Genomic DNA, 18,856 nt, shown 5'->3' with positions numbered 1-18,856 from the left:
CCCAGGAAAGCAGCTAAACTAGTGTTCCCCAAATTTGGATGATGTTACTGGAATGGTCTAACTCAGGGTTTCTCGACCTTGGTGTCACTGACATTTGGACCAGATAATTCTCTGTGGCTGCCCTGTGAATTGTTAAGATGTCTGTCAGCATCCCTGGCCTCTACCCACTAGACACCATTAGCGTGCATGCACGCACACACACACACACACACACACACACACACACACACCCTAGCTGTAGCAACAAAAATGTCTCCAGATACTGCCAAATGTCCTCTGGGGAACACAACTGCCCCCAGTTGAGAACCAACAGTCTAACTTAAAATGTAAAATTCCTAGTACTGCAGACACTGCTTGTTGGCTGACCTCACCATCATCTCCGACATTATTTTTCCATGAAAAACCTAATTACTCCTGTTCTCAGCCTCTCTTGTAAGGCTGCCCGTAAGAAGTTCTAGCTAATGACATGTAAGCAGAGAACACTGGGAGGGATCTGGGGAAATTAAGCCATCCTTCTAAAAGAACCGACGTTAACAGCTTCGTTCCTTCTTCCATCCTTCATGCCTTAATCGTAAACATATCGGGTGGAGCCAGAGCAGCATCTTGCTCCCTTGAGGCAACAAGCCTGCAGCGAAGGCCAAGAGAATCACAGAGACACCAGCCCCGATGTCATTTTGCTGCTGAACCAATACTAGAAATCTCATACCTCTCACACAACAAACAGTTCCATTTGTTCAAGCACTGTACGTTGATTGGGCCGTTACTTACAGCCAAAAACATTCTCAACTGATACACATGGCATACACCAAACTTCCACTTAAGAGGGTGTGGGGTAAGGACACTTCGAAGCCCCACGTAGACCACTGTCAGAACCACATCTGATGCTCCACAAGAGACCCAGTGACTCCAATCAACAGAGACACAGCTACATATTATGATGCACCAGACACGGAACACGGTTGTTTCAAAGGAGACCCAAATTTAGAGTTTGTACAAGGGCATATGCTCCACACTGCAGGCTTTGAATTGCCACGGAGCTGCTTCTCTCTTGGGCAACTCAGCCTGGGCTTCACCAGGGAGTACCAGCAGGGCATCACCTCAGAGATGGTCAGTGACTCATGCAAGTCATGCCAGGGCCACCCGGTTGCTAACATCTGTAACCATATGGTGAGCACTTCCTGCATGCCAGGCACAAAACCGAGTCCTCTGAATGCACTGTGCCCTGTAATTTTCACGACCACCCTACCAGCCAGGTATTAGGATCCCTGAATCACAGATGGGGAAACTGAAGCTCAGAAAAGACAAGCAATTACATGCATTGACCCACTCGGTAATTATTTAACTTCTACTGTGTGCCAGGCAATGTTCTAAGTGCTGGGGACACAGGAGTTAAATGATATAAAAGAACCATCTTGTCATGGAGCGAAAATTCTCTTAGGAAGAAACAAATAGCTCCTAAGTAAACTAATAAAGATGATGTTAGAGAGTCATACTAGAAAGAAAAACTAAATGGGGTGATGAGACAGGGAGGAAGCAAGAGGGCCACGTGAGCCAGGGCAGTCAGGGAAGGCCTCTCTCTCTGCACACATAGTATCTGAGCTGAGCCCTTTATAACAAGAAGGAGCAGCCATGGAAAGATATGGAAGACCAGCATTCCAGGCAGAGCAAATGGCCAGGGAAGACAGGAAAGAACACCTTGGCTTCTGGTCTTCCAGGACCCAAAGGAAGCCTCTTATGACTTGAGCAAAAAGCAGAAAAGGGGAAGCAAAGACAGACAGCCAGGGGCCAGTAACAAAGGTCTTGTGGACCATGATAATGGGTTTAGGTTTTGTTCTGTATTGAATACTAACAGTTGGAACCGCTGGACATCCCTGGTGGTGCAGTGGTTAAGAATCCGCCTGCCGATGCAGGGGACACGGGTTCGAGCCCTGGTCCGGGAAGATCCCACATGCCGCAGAGCAGCTAGGCCCGGGCGCAACAACTACTGAGCCTGCTCTCTAGAGCCCGCAAGCCACAGCTACTGAGCCCATGCACCACAACTGCTGAAGCCTGCACGCCTAGAGCCCGTGCTCCACAACAGGAGAAGCCACCGCAATAAGAAGCCCGTCGACACAACTAGAGAAAGCCCACACACAGTAACGAAGACCCAACGCAGCCAAAAATAAATAAGTAAAATAAATAAAATTTTTTTTAAAAAAGAAATATTCCAATGAATGAAACATACCAAATTTCAGTAATAAGCAAGACAAATTCCTTTGGGGAAACTGTTAAAAAAAAAAAGAAGAAGAAGAAGTGCACTTGAAAAAGACAGTCCTGACCCCTGAAAAGGCACCTGTGGCCATCCCAGGCCTGACCGGGGATGAGGAGAAGGGTGTCTCGTAGGGCAGAGGGCGCACAGGCGGCCTTGGGAGCATTCACCAACGGCAGGAGGCGCCCAGGAGGCCCATGGCCATGAGTAACAGTGGAAGGAGAGCTTGTGGGAAGTCACAAGGCATCAGGAGTTCTCATCCCGGCCAGGCTGCTTGCTGGCCACGTGACACAGACAGTCACTTCCCTTCTCGTGGCACTGGTTTCTGCATGAGATCACACCCTCCTAGCTCTGCAGTCTGCGAGTGTGGGGTGTCTGTGGAGACAGGCAGGCAGGCAGAGCAATCGATGCTACCGAGCTCTTTCCTACCTTCTCCCAGGGACCAGGAGGAGAATATAGGACCCCTCCCAGGGCAAGAAGAATCTTCCAGCCTCAACAGCTGCAACCACCCGAGATGAGCAGGGAGCCAGTGCCCACCTGCTGAGCCTCAACTGTGGGCTAAGCCATTAACTAACTGACTGGCATCTAATCCTTGACAAAGAAGGAAAGGTGGCTCCAGTCAACAGAGCACTGGGGCTGAGAGGAAAAGACCTTCACCCATGGAAGTGCTTAAGGAAGGCTTCAATTTCAAGTCCACTGGCTCGGCCATCTGTGAAATCTTGCTCACCCTCAACCCCTGTAACAAACCTGCAGTGACAGCCCCACTGCCAGTTCAGGAATGATTTCTCTATGAAACCCCAGCCTTTCTGCTTCCTTCCTTCTGTAAAGCTAGCCCTGAGTCAACACTATCAACCAGATGAGCCAGAACAGGCGTCTTTTTTTTTTTTTTTATTGGAGTATAGTTGATTTACAATATTGTGTTCGTTTCAGGTATACAGCAAAGTGATTCACAGAACAGGTTACCATCAAAATGAAAACAGAGGGCTTCCCTGGTGGCGCAGTGGTTGAGAGTCCGCCTGCCGATGCAGGGGACGCGGGTTTGTGCCCCGGTCCGGGAGGATCCCGCGTGCCGCAGACGGCTGGGCCCGTGAGCCGTGGCCGCTGCGCCTGCGCGTCCGGAGCCTGTCCTGTGCTCCGCAACGGGAGAGGCTGCAGCGGTGAGAGGCCCGCGTACCGCAAAAAAAAAAAAAAAAAAAAAAAAAAGAAAAGAAAACAGAAAGGCACCCCAGGGAATACACCCAGAGTCCACAAACCTGTCAGAGAAATGCAGTGATCTCCTGAGGCTCTAACTTAGAAATCACCTGCGTCTGAAAATCAGTCACCTGGTTCAGGTGCATCACTGTTGTGATGTTTAGAATCCTTAAGATCCTACACTAATGTTTCCCACAAATCTCCAGCCTTCAGTGACCTCCTGGGGAGAGAGAGCAGGGATTCAGAGTAAGACAGGGCAGGTTCGAATCCTACATCATCAGCTATGTGACCAAGGACAAGTTACTTAACCCCTCTGCACCTCCTACAGCTTTTTTTTTTCTTCTTTTTTTTTTGCCGCATTGGGTCTTTGTTGCTGTGCGTGGGCTTTCTCTAGTTGCGGCTCACAGGCTTCTCACTGTGGCAGCTTTCCTTGTTGTGGAGCACGGGCTCTCGGCGCATGGGCTTCAGCAATTGTGGCTCGCGGGCCCTAGAATGCAGGCTCAGTAGTTGTGGCACACAGGCTTAGTTGCTCTGCAGAATGTGGGATCAAACCCATGTCCCCTGCATTGGCAGATGGATTCTTAATCACTGCACCACCAGGGAAGTCCCCTCCTACAGCTATTAATGACTGAATGGATACCTTGCACCTAGAACAGTGCCTGGTATACACCAAACACTTTATACATATTAACTATTATTGCTGTTGTTGTGGGCAATCCTATACCTCTGGCTCTAACAAGTACTTTCATCAGGCTTCCTTCTCTCCAGAGCACAGGCAAAGCAATCCAATCCTGGCCTCTGTGTTCACTGCCCTGGGGGAGTATAAAGATGAAAAAGCTTCTCTGCCATGTGGGGAGGGGAAAACCAGCAAGATGCCCCCAAGGCACTCTACATGTAGCCCTTCTCCAATCCCTGCCACAACCCAGGAGGTTAAGGTAATCATGGTGCCCGTCCACAGAGGGGTTAGGTCACTTGGGCAAGGCTGCACACACACACACACACACACACACACACACACACACACACACACACAAAACGGTATTTCCCTGCCTCTCTACGCAGTGGCAGAGGGAAAGTCATTTCTCTGCTCAAAGGCCAATCCTTGCAATGCGCTCAGCGGGCATAATGGAGAAAAGAAAAAGATGGTAAGGTTCTTTGGGTGCCCGCTGCAGGCCAGGAATTCTGCCTGAGGTCAGGCAGCAAAGCAGCGCTGAGACCCTGATCTGCCTGACCTCTTCCACAGCACACTGCTGGCCTGCTGGGGGCCAGGGAAGCCTGACTAAAAAAGTGGGAACATGAACTGCGCTTAAAAAAACAGGAAGAGGGCTTCCCTGGTGGCTCAGTGGTTGAGAATCCGCCTGCCGATGCAGGAGACACGGGTTCGTGCCCTGGTCCGGGAGGATCCCACATGCCGCGGAGCAACTAGGCCTGTGAGCCATGGCCGCTGGGCCTGCGCGTCCGGAGCCTGTGCTCTGCAACGGGAGAGGCCACAACAGTGAGAGGCCCACATACCGCAAAAAAAAAAAAAAAAAAAAACAGGAAGAACTAGAATACAGAATAGGTAAACCCGTAAAGATAGAACGCTACTGCTTAATAGGTACAGGGTGTCCTCTGGGGGGTGATGAGAGTGCTTTGTAACTAGATAGACATGGTGGTTGCACATTACACATGTACTAAATTGCCACTGAACTGTTCACTTTTAAATGGTTAATTGTTTTGTTGTTGTTGTTGTTGTTGTTGTTGTTGTTTTTTGCGGTACGCGGGCCTCTCACTGTTGTGACCTCTTCCGTTGCGGAGCACAGGCTCCGGACGCGCAGGCTCAGCGGCCATGGCTCACGGGCCCAGCCGCTCCGCGGCACGTGGGATCCTCCCGGACCGGGGCACGAACCCGTGTCCCCTGCATCGGCAGGTGGGTTCTCAACCACTGCGCCACCAGGGAAGCCCGGTTAATTGTTTTTATAACTGTTAAATTTCTAACTTAACAGTTGTTAATTGTCTAATTGTATTAAAAGCATACATGGTTTCACATTATCTGAAATTCACCTCCATAAGAAAATACTTTATGGAAAGGACTGCAACAGGTAGACTGGAGCACATTCTAAGCCAAAGAAGCCACCACAGCAGGAGTCCCCTAGGGGTGGGACAAGACTTCAGATAGTGCCCAGACCCCACACTGAAACAAAGGGAAGAAAAGCCAAGCTCACGTCTCTCTCATGTTTCTGATTACACTGAGGGGAGTGTCTGTCTGAGGCTAGCAAGTCCTTAACTTCTGCATCAGTCAGGCTCCTAACAGAAAACAGCAGGCACTCTCAAATAAGGAGACTTCAAGGAGGTTTACTTATAAGGGGCCCTACAGAGAGGTGGTGGCGAGAAGCGATTCTCAACCAGGATTTCACGCCTCCCCCACCAAAAAACAGGGCATTTGGCAATGTCTAGAAACATTTTTGGCCCAACTAGGGGGCTGCTCCTGGCATTTACTACAGTGTACAGGACAGCCCCACACAACAATCATCCAACCCAAACGTCAATAGTGCCACAATTGGGAAATTCTGCCCTAACTTAAGTTTGATTGTCCCATGTCACAGATGATGAAACTGAGGCTCCGAGAAGTTAAAAAACTTAATCCTCTACTCGTGCTCTGAACCCCAGCTCCTCTCACCTGCTCAAGGACATACTCCAGCAACAGTCCCTCTTTTTCCCACATCGTCAATTCTTTCTTCTCATCTATGCAATTCCTACAGCATACGGGGATGTTAGAATACCTCCCCCCAGTTTAATAAAAGCCGTGCCTTGCTCCCACGTGCCGCTCCAGCCTCCACCTCATTTCTCTGCTGCCCTATCCAGCACAGCTCTTCCTTCACGAGAGCGGCCAGGCCCTCTGGGAGGGCCACCCCTTCCACAATGGCTGTTCCCAGCTCTGGCCAAAGGCCCTTTTGTTCCCATCTCCTCCTGCACCAAATTATCTACACAGGGGCCATAACATCTGGAACACAACAAATGACTTACTGACATTATATAACAAACACATGATCCATTCAATGATACTATGTGATTTGTTCAATGCACCCTGCAAAACTGCAATTAACATGGCATTTTTATGGAGCCCTGTAAGCATGTGGAGCGTTGTCTCAGATGATTTGTGTTTCTGGTTCCCCTCCTCACAGAAGGAACTCAACAACTGTTGGATCAAGACTCCGGGATTCGGTTCTGTAGTCCCTCAAGCGGCCGCTTTAAATGGAGAGGACCAGAATGCCCTCGTGCATACAATGCACATTGCATGAGTGAAGCACTAGTTTTGTCTGCATTAGCACATGAACAGATAAAATGCACAATCATTCACCCCCAAAGTCAGGGCACTGGGTCCCAGCATTGTGGGGTAAAGTGGCACAGCTGGAGGAGGCCAAAAGGACAGACTTTCCTTCACCACACAATGGAAAGAGGCAGACTCTGCTTGGAGGCAGATGGACTCGGGCCATCCAAGTGGACTTGTGATGCCTAAGAACAAAGACTGGGTCAACAGTGGACTCATAAATGGGCAAAGAATTCCCTCTAGAGCAGAGGTCGGCAAATATTTTCTGTAAAGAGCAAAATGGTAAATATTTTTGGCTTTTCAAGCCAGATGGTCCCTGTCGCAGCTACTCAATCGGAGTGCAAAAGCAGCCAGAGACAATAGCAAGAATGGGTGAGGCTGGGTTCCAATAAAGCTTTATTTACAAAACAGGTGGCCAGCCCAGTTTGCCAATCCTTGCTGCAGAAAATAAAAAGAAAAGCTGCAGTGTGCAAATACTTTGAAGAGAAAGTGTATCTTCCCTCACGGTTGGAGAAGTGCAAATTATAAACTTACCAAATCAACCACCACATGTTACCACTGTATAACTACTAAATTCACCAAGAAACATGTAAACTGAAATTCCTCATTGCTGGCAAAGCTCCGGGGGAAACACAATGGTCAGAATGGCCATCATCAAAAAGTCTACAAATAACAAATTCTGGAGAGGGTGTGGAGAAAAGGGAACTCTCCTACACTGTTGGGAATGTAAATTGATGCAGCCACGATGCAGAACAGTATGGAGGGTCCCTAAAAAACTAAAAATGGAGTTGCCATATGATCCAGCAAGCCCACTCCTAGGCACATATTGGGAGAAAACTCTCATTCGAAAAGATTCACGCACCCCTATGTTCACAGTAGCACTATTTAAAATAGCCAAAACATGCAAGCAGCCTAAATGTCCATCGACAGATGAATGGATAAAGAAGATGTGGTACATATACACAATGGAATACAACTCAGCCATAAAGAAGAATGAAATATTGGCACTTGCAGTAACATGCATCAATTTAGAGATTATCATACTAAGTGAAATAAATCAGACAGAGAAAGACAAATACCACGTTATCAATTATATGTGGAATCTAAAAAATAAATGATACAAATGAACTTATTTACAAAACAGAACCAGACTCACAGACATAGAAAACAAACTTATGGTTACCAAAGGGGAAAGAGGGGGAGGGATAAATTAGAAGTTTGGAATTAACAGATATACACTACTACATATAAAGTAGATAACAAGGACCTACTGTATAGCACAGGGAACTATATTCAATATCTTATAATAACCTATGATGAAAAAGAATCTTAAAAAGAATACATATATAACAGAATAATTTTGCTGTACACCTGAAACTAACACAACATTGTAAATCAACTATACTTCAATTTTTTAAAAAAAATGAAATTCCCCATTGCTCATAAAGCTCCAGGGATACAGAAATGCACCACTGGTAATGAGTACCAGTGCAGAGTCCTGGAAAGCAATGAGCAGGGAATACCAAAAACTACAAGAACATCAAAGCACCTTCCTGACTGCTGGGAAACTAAGCTAAGGAGGAATAGGCCGGGGTGCGAGGTGGGGATTATGAGAAAAGTAATAAGTATCTTCTTTACCAGTCTCTCTGTCTTCCAGGTACTGAGTAAGGCATTGTACATGCATCACTCACTTTCACTTCCATTTTCTGATGAGGGAATTAAGAGTGGAGAAGTTCAACAACTTGCTCAGGGTCTTCAAATGGGAGTTAAATCCCGGATTGCCTGAGGGCAAGGTGTTTTTCCACTGCAACATGATGCCTGCCTAAACATGGTTTCAGGGGTGCAGATTTTTCCCACAGCGTTCTAGAACAGGGGTCAGCAAACTACAGCCCGCAAATTGCAGATTTTCTAAATAAAGTTTTATTGGAACACAGCCACGTACTTTCACTTGCGTATTGCCCGTGCTGCTTTTATACAACTGGGATGAGTAGTTGGGATGGAGACTAGATGGCCCACAAAGCAGAAAATATTTACTATCTGGCCCTTTACAGAAAATGTTTGCCAACTCCATCCTAGAACATCATAAACGGAATTTACTTTCTTTTCCTACAATGGGAGAAAGGTTAAATAACTGCAGCATGTCAATTTAGTGGAATGTTACACAGCATTTTTAAATAATCATGAAGAGAAGGAACATGGGTAAATGCTATAATAAGTGAAAACACTAATTCAAGTGTAGACTCAATGCAATTAGGTAAAATGCATATGCTTTGAACACAGAAGTGGAATACCTAAATATCTAAATATTTAATATGTTAGAAAGGTATATTTATAAGTATATTGTTTTCACAATAGTCTTTAATGTGATTTGGGGTTTTTGCTTTTTTTTTAAGGTGGAGGAGGAAAGAGCAGATTCCAAACTATGCAGACACAGGCAAGAAGAAACGGGGTGCCAGTGGGCAGGTTTCCCCCCTTGTGGGAAGCTGGGGAGCACAGGCCTCTGAGGGCTTCTGGCTGGGTGAGCAGAAGTCAGGGCTAGGAAAGGGTCCTCACTCCCCCTGGAGGACTCAGGCTGCTCCTCCCGCAGCCTTTCCCACCTCAGCAAAAGGCATCCTCACCTGTCCAGCTGCTCAGGAGTCACCCTCACCTCCCTCAGGTCTCTGCTGAGACATCACCTTCCCTGCGAGGTCTTCCTTGACCACCCCCCACCAAATGACAGGAGCCCTCCCTCCCCCTTCATTTCATCCTCCATCCAGACAACAAGTGGGACAGACGCCACCCTTGGGCTCTGGACTGGGCATATGATCCAGGCATGGGCAGCCAGAGCCACGGTGATGGGTTGGTTCCAGGATGGCCGCGAGGCCAGCCAGACCACTATAAGTCGGCCCCAGAACTTCTGCCGGAACAACTGGAAAAGGCCTGCCCGCTTGGGTGTTGCTACATTGTAGGATGGGACCCAAGAGCTGCTAGTGGCCGTCTTGCCTCCATGGAGGGGAGGCTGCCTGAGGGTGAAGCCAACAGAGAGGAAAGTATTGAGAGTAGCGAGCCAGACAGAAAGGTGGTCCTGATGACTCTAAGCAGGCTGAGGCTGAAGCCAGGCTATCCCTAGACCTTTCCAGCACGAGATGCTTTAAACTCCCATTGTGCTGGAAAAGAGTCCTGGGGAATTCCCTGGCGATCCAGTGGTTAGGACTCGGTGCTTTCACTGCTGGGGCCCGCGTTTGATCCCGGGTCGGGAAACTGAGGTCCCACAAGCCGCGCTGCGGCCGGGTGTGTGGGAGGAAGAGTCCTGGTTAACATACCCATTACTCTAACACTTTCGGTACATTCTTTCAATTCCCTTCAACACACTGACAGTATAGCCCTCTGCTAAGAAGATGCGCCCAACTGTCATCCAACAAATGACTGCTGAATGTTGAACCCTGAATTTCTGGCCAAGCTCTGCTGCTACCAGTGCCTCACTCTCACTGGTAGCATTTTTTGCGTTGGGTCTTCGTTGCTTCGCGCGCAAGGGGTTTCTCTAGTTGTGGCAAGCGAGGGCTACTCTTCATTGTAGTGCGCAGGCTTCTCACTGCAGTTGGCTTCTCTTGTTGCGGAGCACAGGCTCTAGGCACGCGGGCTTCAGTAGCTGTGGCATGCAGGCTCAGTAGCTGTGGTGCACAGGCTTAGCTGCTCCACGGCATGTGGGATCTTCCCAGACCAGGGATCAAACCCATGTCCCCTGTATTGGCAGGCGAATTCTTAACCACTGTGCCACCAGGGAAGCCCCTCACTGGTAGCATTTTAAACAAGTGCAATTGCTTTGGCGGAAAGAGCAATCAAGAACCATCAACACTTTCATATTAACACTACTTCAGGGAAATCATCCTAAAGACATCATCAAAAGGAAGAAAAACTACCTTGAACAAAAATGTTCACTGCACCATTATGTATAATGGGAACAAAAAGGACAAAAAGGGGAGGGATACGTTTCTACAAGTAGAGTCAGTAATTTTAAAGTTATGCCACATGTGTAATGATGGATTACTGATGGATTATGAAGTCCATAAAAGTGATCAACATGAAGACCATGTAGCAATATGATAAAGTTTTATCCAGAAATATTAACGGTAGAAGCAAAATGTGAATTTATATGACAGTGATAAAATTACTTCAGCCTATGTCAACATTTCTCAAGCTTTTTCTCAATCTCTGTCAGGATCCTTTTTAGACATTTTTTCCTTAATCACCCCCGCCATGAAATTTTAATACCACAGATACATCGTACATCATGCATATCTGTGCTTTAGACACAAGAATAGATGTCTCTCCCCCATAGGGGTGATATCACCCCATTGAGAATGCATGGCCTGTATGCAGGCAAGATGGTAGCAGGACGGGAGGTGCTTTATCTGGGATTATGTTCACATTGCCAGAATTTAGAGAATTTAGTTCCAAAATTTAAGACCTCTGAGCATTTGACTTCCTGTTGGTCACCCAGGCAGAGCCATGCAACCAGGAAGCGGGAGACTGGAGATCAGTGGAACTGAGTCCACTGCCACTTGCTCACAAGAGAGGCAGGCAGTCAGATGTTTGTTGACAGTGGAACAGTTTCTTCTTACAATCTGCCATAACAGATCAGCCCAGTGCCTTCATTGCAGGGGGAAAAAAGTGATATCATCACTTTTTCTGCTTTGAATGACCACAGCTATTCTTTTTTCCGTTCACTCATTTCAGCTGATTCTTTTTTTAACCATTTTCTAAATTGAAGTATAGTTAATTTACAGTGTTGTGTTTCAGGTATACAGCAAAGTGATTTGGCATATATATATATATATATATATATATCCTTTTTCAGATTCTTTTCCATTATAGGTTATTATAAGATATTGAATATACTTCCCTGTGCTATGCAGTAGGTCCTTGTTGTTTACCTGTTTTATATATAGTAGTGTATATGTTATTTCCAAACTCCTAATTTATCTCCCCCTCTACCATCAGCTGATCCTTTCTTTATTCCAAATACAAGCCACTGCTGGAGATGACGCAGTCAATGCCAAAGAGAAAATCATGAACTTCAACATTCCAGAAAAATAAGAAAAAAGCTGCCAAAAAGAACCTAAAGATCAGACAAGACACAGCAGTAAATTACCCACTAAGCCCCCAACTCTGGTGTTTCAGGCCCTTAGAGCTTGTCTGCTTCACTCATTATTTGACCTCTCTGGGTCTGGCTTTCCCCAGGCCTTGAAATGGGGGTTTCAGGGTCTTTCTAACTTAAGAAGGATCCGTGACAGAGTAATTATTGATGGAAATGAGCATCAAGTAGCTTCAACTATAAAGTCTTACCAAAGACAGTGCTTGAGAATCCTAATGACTTTCTGACCCTACAAGTTCTACTCTCCCCAGTAAGAGCAAAAGCATTATCTGAAAATCAGAATTCCTTAGCTAGTAGAGGCTGATAATTAAGTATTCCTACCTACTTAATTCTTTAAAGAGAAACAAGTAAATCATCACACTATCACACTGAAACCACCACCCACATCCGGCAGGTATCCACCCTCCTAGCAATTTGTTTACTTCTACACACATACATGAATCCATAAACACTGTTTTATGTGCATGTTTTGATGTGCACCAAGGGATATATTTTAAATATAATTCTGTACCTTGCTTATTTTTAGAGAACATTAATGTTGAGATATAGCCACAGTGATGTGTATAAATCCAAGTTATTCCTTTTAACATCTTTGAGGTTTTCCATCATGTGACCATACCACATATATTTGTCCACTCCCCTATTAACGGTCATCTTAGTTGTTCCTGGCCCCATGATGCCCATTATCTTGTGCGTGCATTACCTAACCATTCCACTCCTGGTTATTTGCACTTAATGTATTTGGCCTTGTACCCATCTGACCTCGGCCTCCACTCCAATATTTTCAGCTGCAAGACACAACACCCCCTAATTGCCAATTTATAGGCTACGTGAGAAACTGAGAAACATGTCAAACTACACCAAAGGATTCCATCAGCAAAATCCCACAAAGAAACCTAACAGGATAAACTGTTTCCTTCAAAAAAAATGGCAAGGGGGCAAAAAAAACAAGAGAGATGAAATGGGAACCCATAGTTTAAAAAAAGAGTTTGTGTTTCAAACGATACCATCAAGAAAGTGAAAAACAAAACACAGAACAGGAGAACATTTTTTGTGAAGATATCTAATAAGGGACTTGTAGCCAGAAATTATACAGCATTCTTACAGCTCAACAATAAAAACAACCCACTTTTTTTAAAAAAAATGGACAAAGAATTTGAACAGACATTTCTCCAGAGAAAATATACAAATGGCCAACAAGCACATGAAAAAATGCTCAATATCATTACTCATTAGGGAAATGCAAATCAAAGCCACAACGAGATACCACTTTACACTCACTAGAATGGTTATTATCAAAAAGACTATTGGTGAGGATGGGAAGAAACCAGAACCTTTTTACAGTGCTGTAAATGATGCAGGAATGGAAAATGATGCAGCTGCTTTGGAAAACAGTCTGACAGTTCTTCAAACACACTCAGCAATTCTGCTCTTAGATATCTGTCCAAGAGAAATGAAAACATATTATCCACACAAAAATTTGTATGTGAATGTTCACAGCAGTGTTATTCATAATAGCCAAAAAGTGGAAACAAGTCAATGTCTGTCAAATGATGAATGGATAAACAAAATGTGGAATATCCATACAACAGAATATTATTCAGTCACAAAAAGGAATGAAGTACAATATATGCTACAACATGATGAATCTTAAAAACATGACACTTAGTGAAAAGAGACACAAAAGGTCACATATTGTATGATTTGATTTATATGAAATATCCTGAATAGGCAAATCCATAGAGAGAGAAAGTAGATTAGTGCTTGCCTGGGGCTGAAGGAACAGAAAATGAAGAACAGCTATTAATGGGTATGAAGTTTCTTTTTTTGGAGTAATGAAAACGTTCTAAAATTTATTATGGTGATGTTTGTACAATCCTGTAAATATGTTAAACATTTTTTAAAAAACTTAAAAAGAGGGCTTCCCTGTGGCGCAGTGGTTGAGAATCCGCCTGCCGATGCAGGGGACACGGGTTCGTGCCCCGGTCCGGGAAGATCTCACATGCCTCAGAGCGTCTGGGCCCGTGAGCCATGGCCGCTGAGTCTGCGCGTCCGGAGCCTGCGCTCCGCAATGGGAGAGGCCACAGCAGTGAGAGGCCCGCGTACCACAAAAAAAAAAAAAAAAAAAAAACTTAAAAAGAGAGAAAGAGACCTAAAAAAATTAAAAGACAAACCAATCTGCATTGTTTAAACCATATTTAATATGACCCTGACTTTTAAAAATACACTATAGGTAATTCTCTGGCAGTCCAGTGGCTAGGACTCAGCACTTTCACTTCCGGGGCCTGGGTCCAATCCCTGGTCGGGGAACTAAGATCCTGCAAGACACGTGGCGTGGCCAAAATAAAAATACACTATAAAATAAAATTATAAGGCAATCATGGAAATTTAACATTGAATATCTGATATTAATGAATTACTGCTTATTTCCTATAGGTATGATAATGGAATTGAGTTAAGCTTTTTTAAAAAGGAGTCCCTATATCTTAGAGAGAAATTTTTTTTTTTTAATTTACAGATGAAATGATATAGGACTTCCCTGGTGGCGCAGAGGTTAAGAATCCACCTGCCAATGCAGGGGACATGGGTTCAATCCCTGGTCTGGGGAGATCCCACATGCTGCAGAGCAACTAAGCCCGTGCACCACAAGTGCTGAGCCTGAGCTCTAGGGCCCGCAAGCCACAACTACTGAGCCTGCGCGCCACAACTACTGAAGCCCATGTGCCCTAGAGCCTGTGCACCACAACTACTGAGCCCACGTGCCACAACTACTGAAGTCTGCGTGCTGCAACTATTGAGCCTGTGTGCTGCAACTACTGAAGCCTGCGGGCCTAGAGCCCGTGCTCCACAAGAGAAGCCACCGCAATGAGAAGCCCGCGCACCGCAACGAAAAGTAGCCCCCGCTTACCGCAACTAAAGCCCGCGCACAGCAACGAAGACCCAACGCAGCCCAAAAAAAAAGAAGAAATGATAGGATTTGCTGGGTGTCTAGGATTTGCTTTAAAATAAACTGGGGAGAGAGGTAGGAAGTAGACAGGTATATGGGTGAAGTGTCATGAGTTGGTAATTGTTCATTAAACTATTCTCTCCACTTTTTTTTTTTTGCTTGAAATTTTCTTTAAACAAAAAAAAAGCAAAAGAGAGTAAATATTTCCATGACACATTATTTTATGTGCCAATTATTAATCCCATAGGTGGAAAATACCTTGGACTTCCCCTTCCAATCCTCAGCAACCACTTCTTCTGCCTCAATTACAATCTTTCCAAAAGAAGTCTTTCATCCTTCATGGTTTTTCCTAAAAAAGCCACGTGCTGGTTTCCTTCTGTAATTTGTTTAACCTTAGACCTAATGGGGTTTTTTAACTGAATTTTAAAACTTCCTTAGTTTTGATATTAAGTTGCTCCTTAAAGTATACATTGGTCGGTTTCCCTTGGCTTGTCAATTTCACTTGCTCCCAATGAAAACAGTAGAGAGAAAGGTCCAGAACTGTGAGCTCAAGGCAGAGACTCCAGGGTCACATTAAAAAGAAGAGTTTCTCAGGGCGTTCTTAGCCCCAGCCCTTGTCCCAGAGCTGGGCCAGAAAACAACCCCACCTGAACCCCACAGGGGTCCTAACAGAAACAACAATAGCAGCTCTCAAATTCCTGACTACATACCATGTAAGGGGCACAGTACCAATCGCTTTACGTGAGTAACGTTAGTCATTGCAACAAGCCTAGGATACAGGTACTATTATTTATCCTCATTTTGCTGAGACTTCCAGAATGGCAGAGCAACTTGCTCTAGATCACACAGGTTTATGTGGCAGAGCAAGTATTTGAACCCAAGCTGTCTGCCCCCAAGGTCTGCACTTATTCCAGGCTGTATTACCTCCTTTGTGGAAATCAGTTCATTGCATCTTTGTTGTGGTATCAATGTTCAAGGATCAGAAACTCTAGTGAGGCCAAAAATCATCTGACAACAGACGCTGTACTATCTCCCAGGAAAACCCCCCTCCCCAGCGCCCGCATTAGGACCATCAATTTCACAAATCTTGCTCATGAATAGCAAAACAAAAGGCAACTAAGTTATGGAAAATGATCCACAGAGTTAACTTAAAAGTTAAAGATGAAGAGGGACACATGGCCTTCAGCTTGCCCTGCTTCGACCTCCAGAAATGTCTGAGTCCAAGGCCAGGGCCAACTGGACTGTTTGCAAGGATTCTGTAGAGGCTATTCCACAGTGAGGGGAAAACAGGCAGAAGGAGGGTAGGCGGGTCCTCCTAAGTAAATCCAGATCCCAGTCAGGGCAGCTGCGAGGCTTCCCTGAGTCACTCCCATCTCTACATACTACACCCAGGAATGACTTAGCACCAAAACACCAACGGATCTCATGAGTGGAAAGGGCTGAGAACACGCGTCCAAGTCTAGGGACTAAACTTCAGAAACACTGAAGGCAAGCTGTCCACACATAACTCAAGCCTCCCACCAAAACCACCCCGCTCCCCAGTGGGAGGGACAGCGTGGGACAGGGAAGGGCAGAGGTCCCCAAATGAGCTCAGCATTGGACAAGAGGGGAAGGGCTGCTGGGCAGGACTAGGGAGACCTCAAATGAGCTAGGAAGAGAAATGGAAGGAGCTGTAGTATGAAAAAATAACCAAAATACAAGAAGCAGAACCAGAGAGGGAAAATGAGGAAAACCAAGCGTCGTCTGAAACCGAGAACTAGCGGGGGACACAAGGCTCAGGGGGCAGCAAACTAAGAATGAGACACTCTTTGCCGTGTGTAGATCTGAGTGACTGGGGACAGGGGCCTGGGTAGTGGAAATGACTGGGGAGCAGCGGGACTAGTAACTGGAACTGGGACTCAGGGAGTCTAGGAGTTAGGAGGGACTGAGACACAGGAGGTCTGAGAACTGGGGATCGGTAACTGGACTAGGGGGTCGGAGGACTGGGAGGGACTGGGGGAATCTGGGGGACAGGTTGGACAGGAGCTGGTTGTAAGTGATGGTCAGGAGTCAAGGGACTAGGAGTGCCTGGACCCGGGACGCCAGAAAAGTGCAGGTGACCAGAAGCCAGGAACTGGGCGTACATGAGGGTCAGGAAACTGGGAGCGATGGGACGGGGTCCGCAAGCGAGCGGGACGCGGGGACTCGGGGGCCGGAGTGTGCAGCTGGTGCGGCGGGAACCGGGGCGACTGGGGCGGGTGACAGCGGCCAGGCCGCCACTCACCACTCATGGTGCCGCTCCCCGGGCCGGTGCCTGCCGTGCCGCCTCCACTGCCGTCACTGCCGCAGCCGCCCTCCAGACAGGCCAGGAGACGGCGCGCCCCGCCCCGCCTGCCGCCCCGCCCCGGAAGTAGAGCCCAACCGGCGCGGCCCCGCCCCCCGACCCGGAACGTAAACACCCGCACCGGGCGGCAGAGTTGAGGCGGTGCTCGCTGCGCCTAGGCTTGCTGGGCGCCCGAGGCAGACCGGAGACCCCCGCAGCGACGCCTCGCGATCCGCAAGGCGGGGACCGGAAGGGACGCCTCCCCGCCATCCTGGGCTCACACGTCTGTCGGGGAGCCATACGGGACGGTGGCCACGAGAAATGGGACGACGCGGTTCCAGAGAGCGCTAGAAGCGGAACGGGGAAATTTAAAAAGAGGAATGGGCCAAAAGCGTAGGGACAGGGGAGGTGGGCAGTCCCGGGGGGCCACTCTCTGGAGACGACTTTAGAAACGTGGATGGTAAGAGGGAGACGGCCCGGGAAGATCGACGGGAAGGGTGTTCCAGAAGGAGGGGTTGACTGGAGTGAAAGGGTGAGCGAGAAAAGGGTGTGAGAGAGGAGATTGAAGAGGTGGGTGGAGGGCCCCGCAGGCCATGGTGAATGGGTTGGACTTTCCTGCCTAACTCTAAGGAGATAGGGGAATGCGAAATCATTACAAGAATTTAAGCAGGGGAGTGATGCAATGTGAATTTTAAGGTAATTCCTCTTCCTGGGTTGAGAATGAATTGTAGTGGGGCAGGGTGGAGAAGGGTCAGCTGGTTAGGGGGCCACTGCAATTGTCTGGCAAGAGATACTAGTGCCTGGGGCTAGGGTGGTGGCAGTGGTGTGTAGGTAGATGGGTCATGTTTGAAAGAAGGTCAGGTTAGTGCCCCATTTTACAGATAAGGGAAAGGGGACTCAGAAAGGTTAAAGGAGTGTGTTCGCAACTTGTTTTGCCCACAACCCAGAGTAAAAGAAAATGCATTTTACACCACAACCCAGTACACAAATACATACACTTAAGAAGCTGTTTAACAAAACAATTCTGTAGGTAATATATTGTCTTTGACTGAGACGATTGATGCACTCCTAAGTCTTGATCCACTAAACACTGAATTGAGGCCCCCACGGGGAAATGGAGCCAGAATTCCAGCCGAGTTTTGCGTGACCCACATCCCCATGGTCTTCCTACCACACTGCTTCTCAACATATACTCTCTGGCCCCTGGAAATTTACCTTTTGGATTCAGCAAAGATCGAGAGATCTTTGGAGAAGGATGCTCTGCAGCATTATTTATAATAGAGAAAAAGTGAAAAGCACCAAAGCCAGTTTACAGAAGAATAGCTAAGCAAATCATGGTCCACCTCACAAAGAATCTCGTAGTTGAAAGTGCTAATTATAAAGGTTATGGAAATGCAAGGAAAGGCCAGTTAGAAAGAGTTTTTTAAAGCCCCATGCAGGGAACTCCCCCGTGGTCCACTGGTTAAGCCAACATGCTTCCACTGCAAGGGGCATGGGTTTGATCCCTGGTCAGGGAACTGGTAAGATCCCACATGCCACACGGTTTGGCAAAAAAAAAATCCCCATGCAAAATGGTCTGTACTCCATGATTACAATCGTGTCAAACTCAAAATACAGCCATGTGCAGGGACTATGATAGAATGTAAAAATGAAAACACTTGTGTGTTTGGTTGGTGGGGTTGTTTTCCCCATTTTCAAAATTGTACTTTGTAATTGTTGCTAAT

General features: G+C 46.7%; 1 protein-coding gene across 3 annotated transcripts in view; it reads right to left on the bottom strand.

Annotated features, from left to right (window-relative positions):
• Nucleotides 1-17,186, bottom strand: part of SNX29 (sorting nexin 29) — a 545,210-nt gene extending 528,024 nt beyond the window's left edge. For 2 of the 3 annotated variants that reach the window (XR_010836418.1, XM_067012531.1), the window contains exon 1: nucleotides 17,094-17,186. Coding sequence is in view for 2 of the 3 variants with exons in the window: in XM_067012531.1 (XP_066868632.1) it covers nucleotides 17,094-17,100 (7 nt within the window). In the remaining variant the exon portion in view is untranslated. The remainder of the gene's footprint in view (nucleotides 1-17,093) is intronic. The other variant, XM_059038667.2, reaches the window with a different exon arrangement.
• Nucleotides 17,187-18,856: the final 1,670 nt, after the last annotated feature.

The sequence above is a fragment of the Kogia breviceps genome, chromosome 14 (genome assembly GCF_026419965.1).
Source record: "Kogia breviceps isolate mKogBre1 chromosome 14, mKogBre1 haplotype 1, whole genome shotgun sequence".
Taxonomy (NCBI): Eukaryota; Metazoa; Chordata; class Mammalia; order Artiodactyla; family Physeteridae; genus Kogia; species Kogia breviceps.
This window is presented reverse-complemented; position numbering and strand designations above follow the sequence as displayed.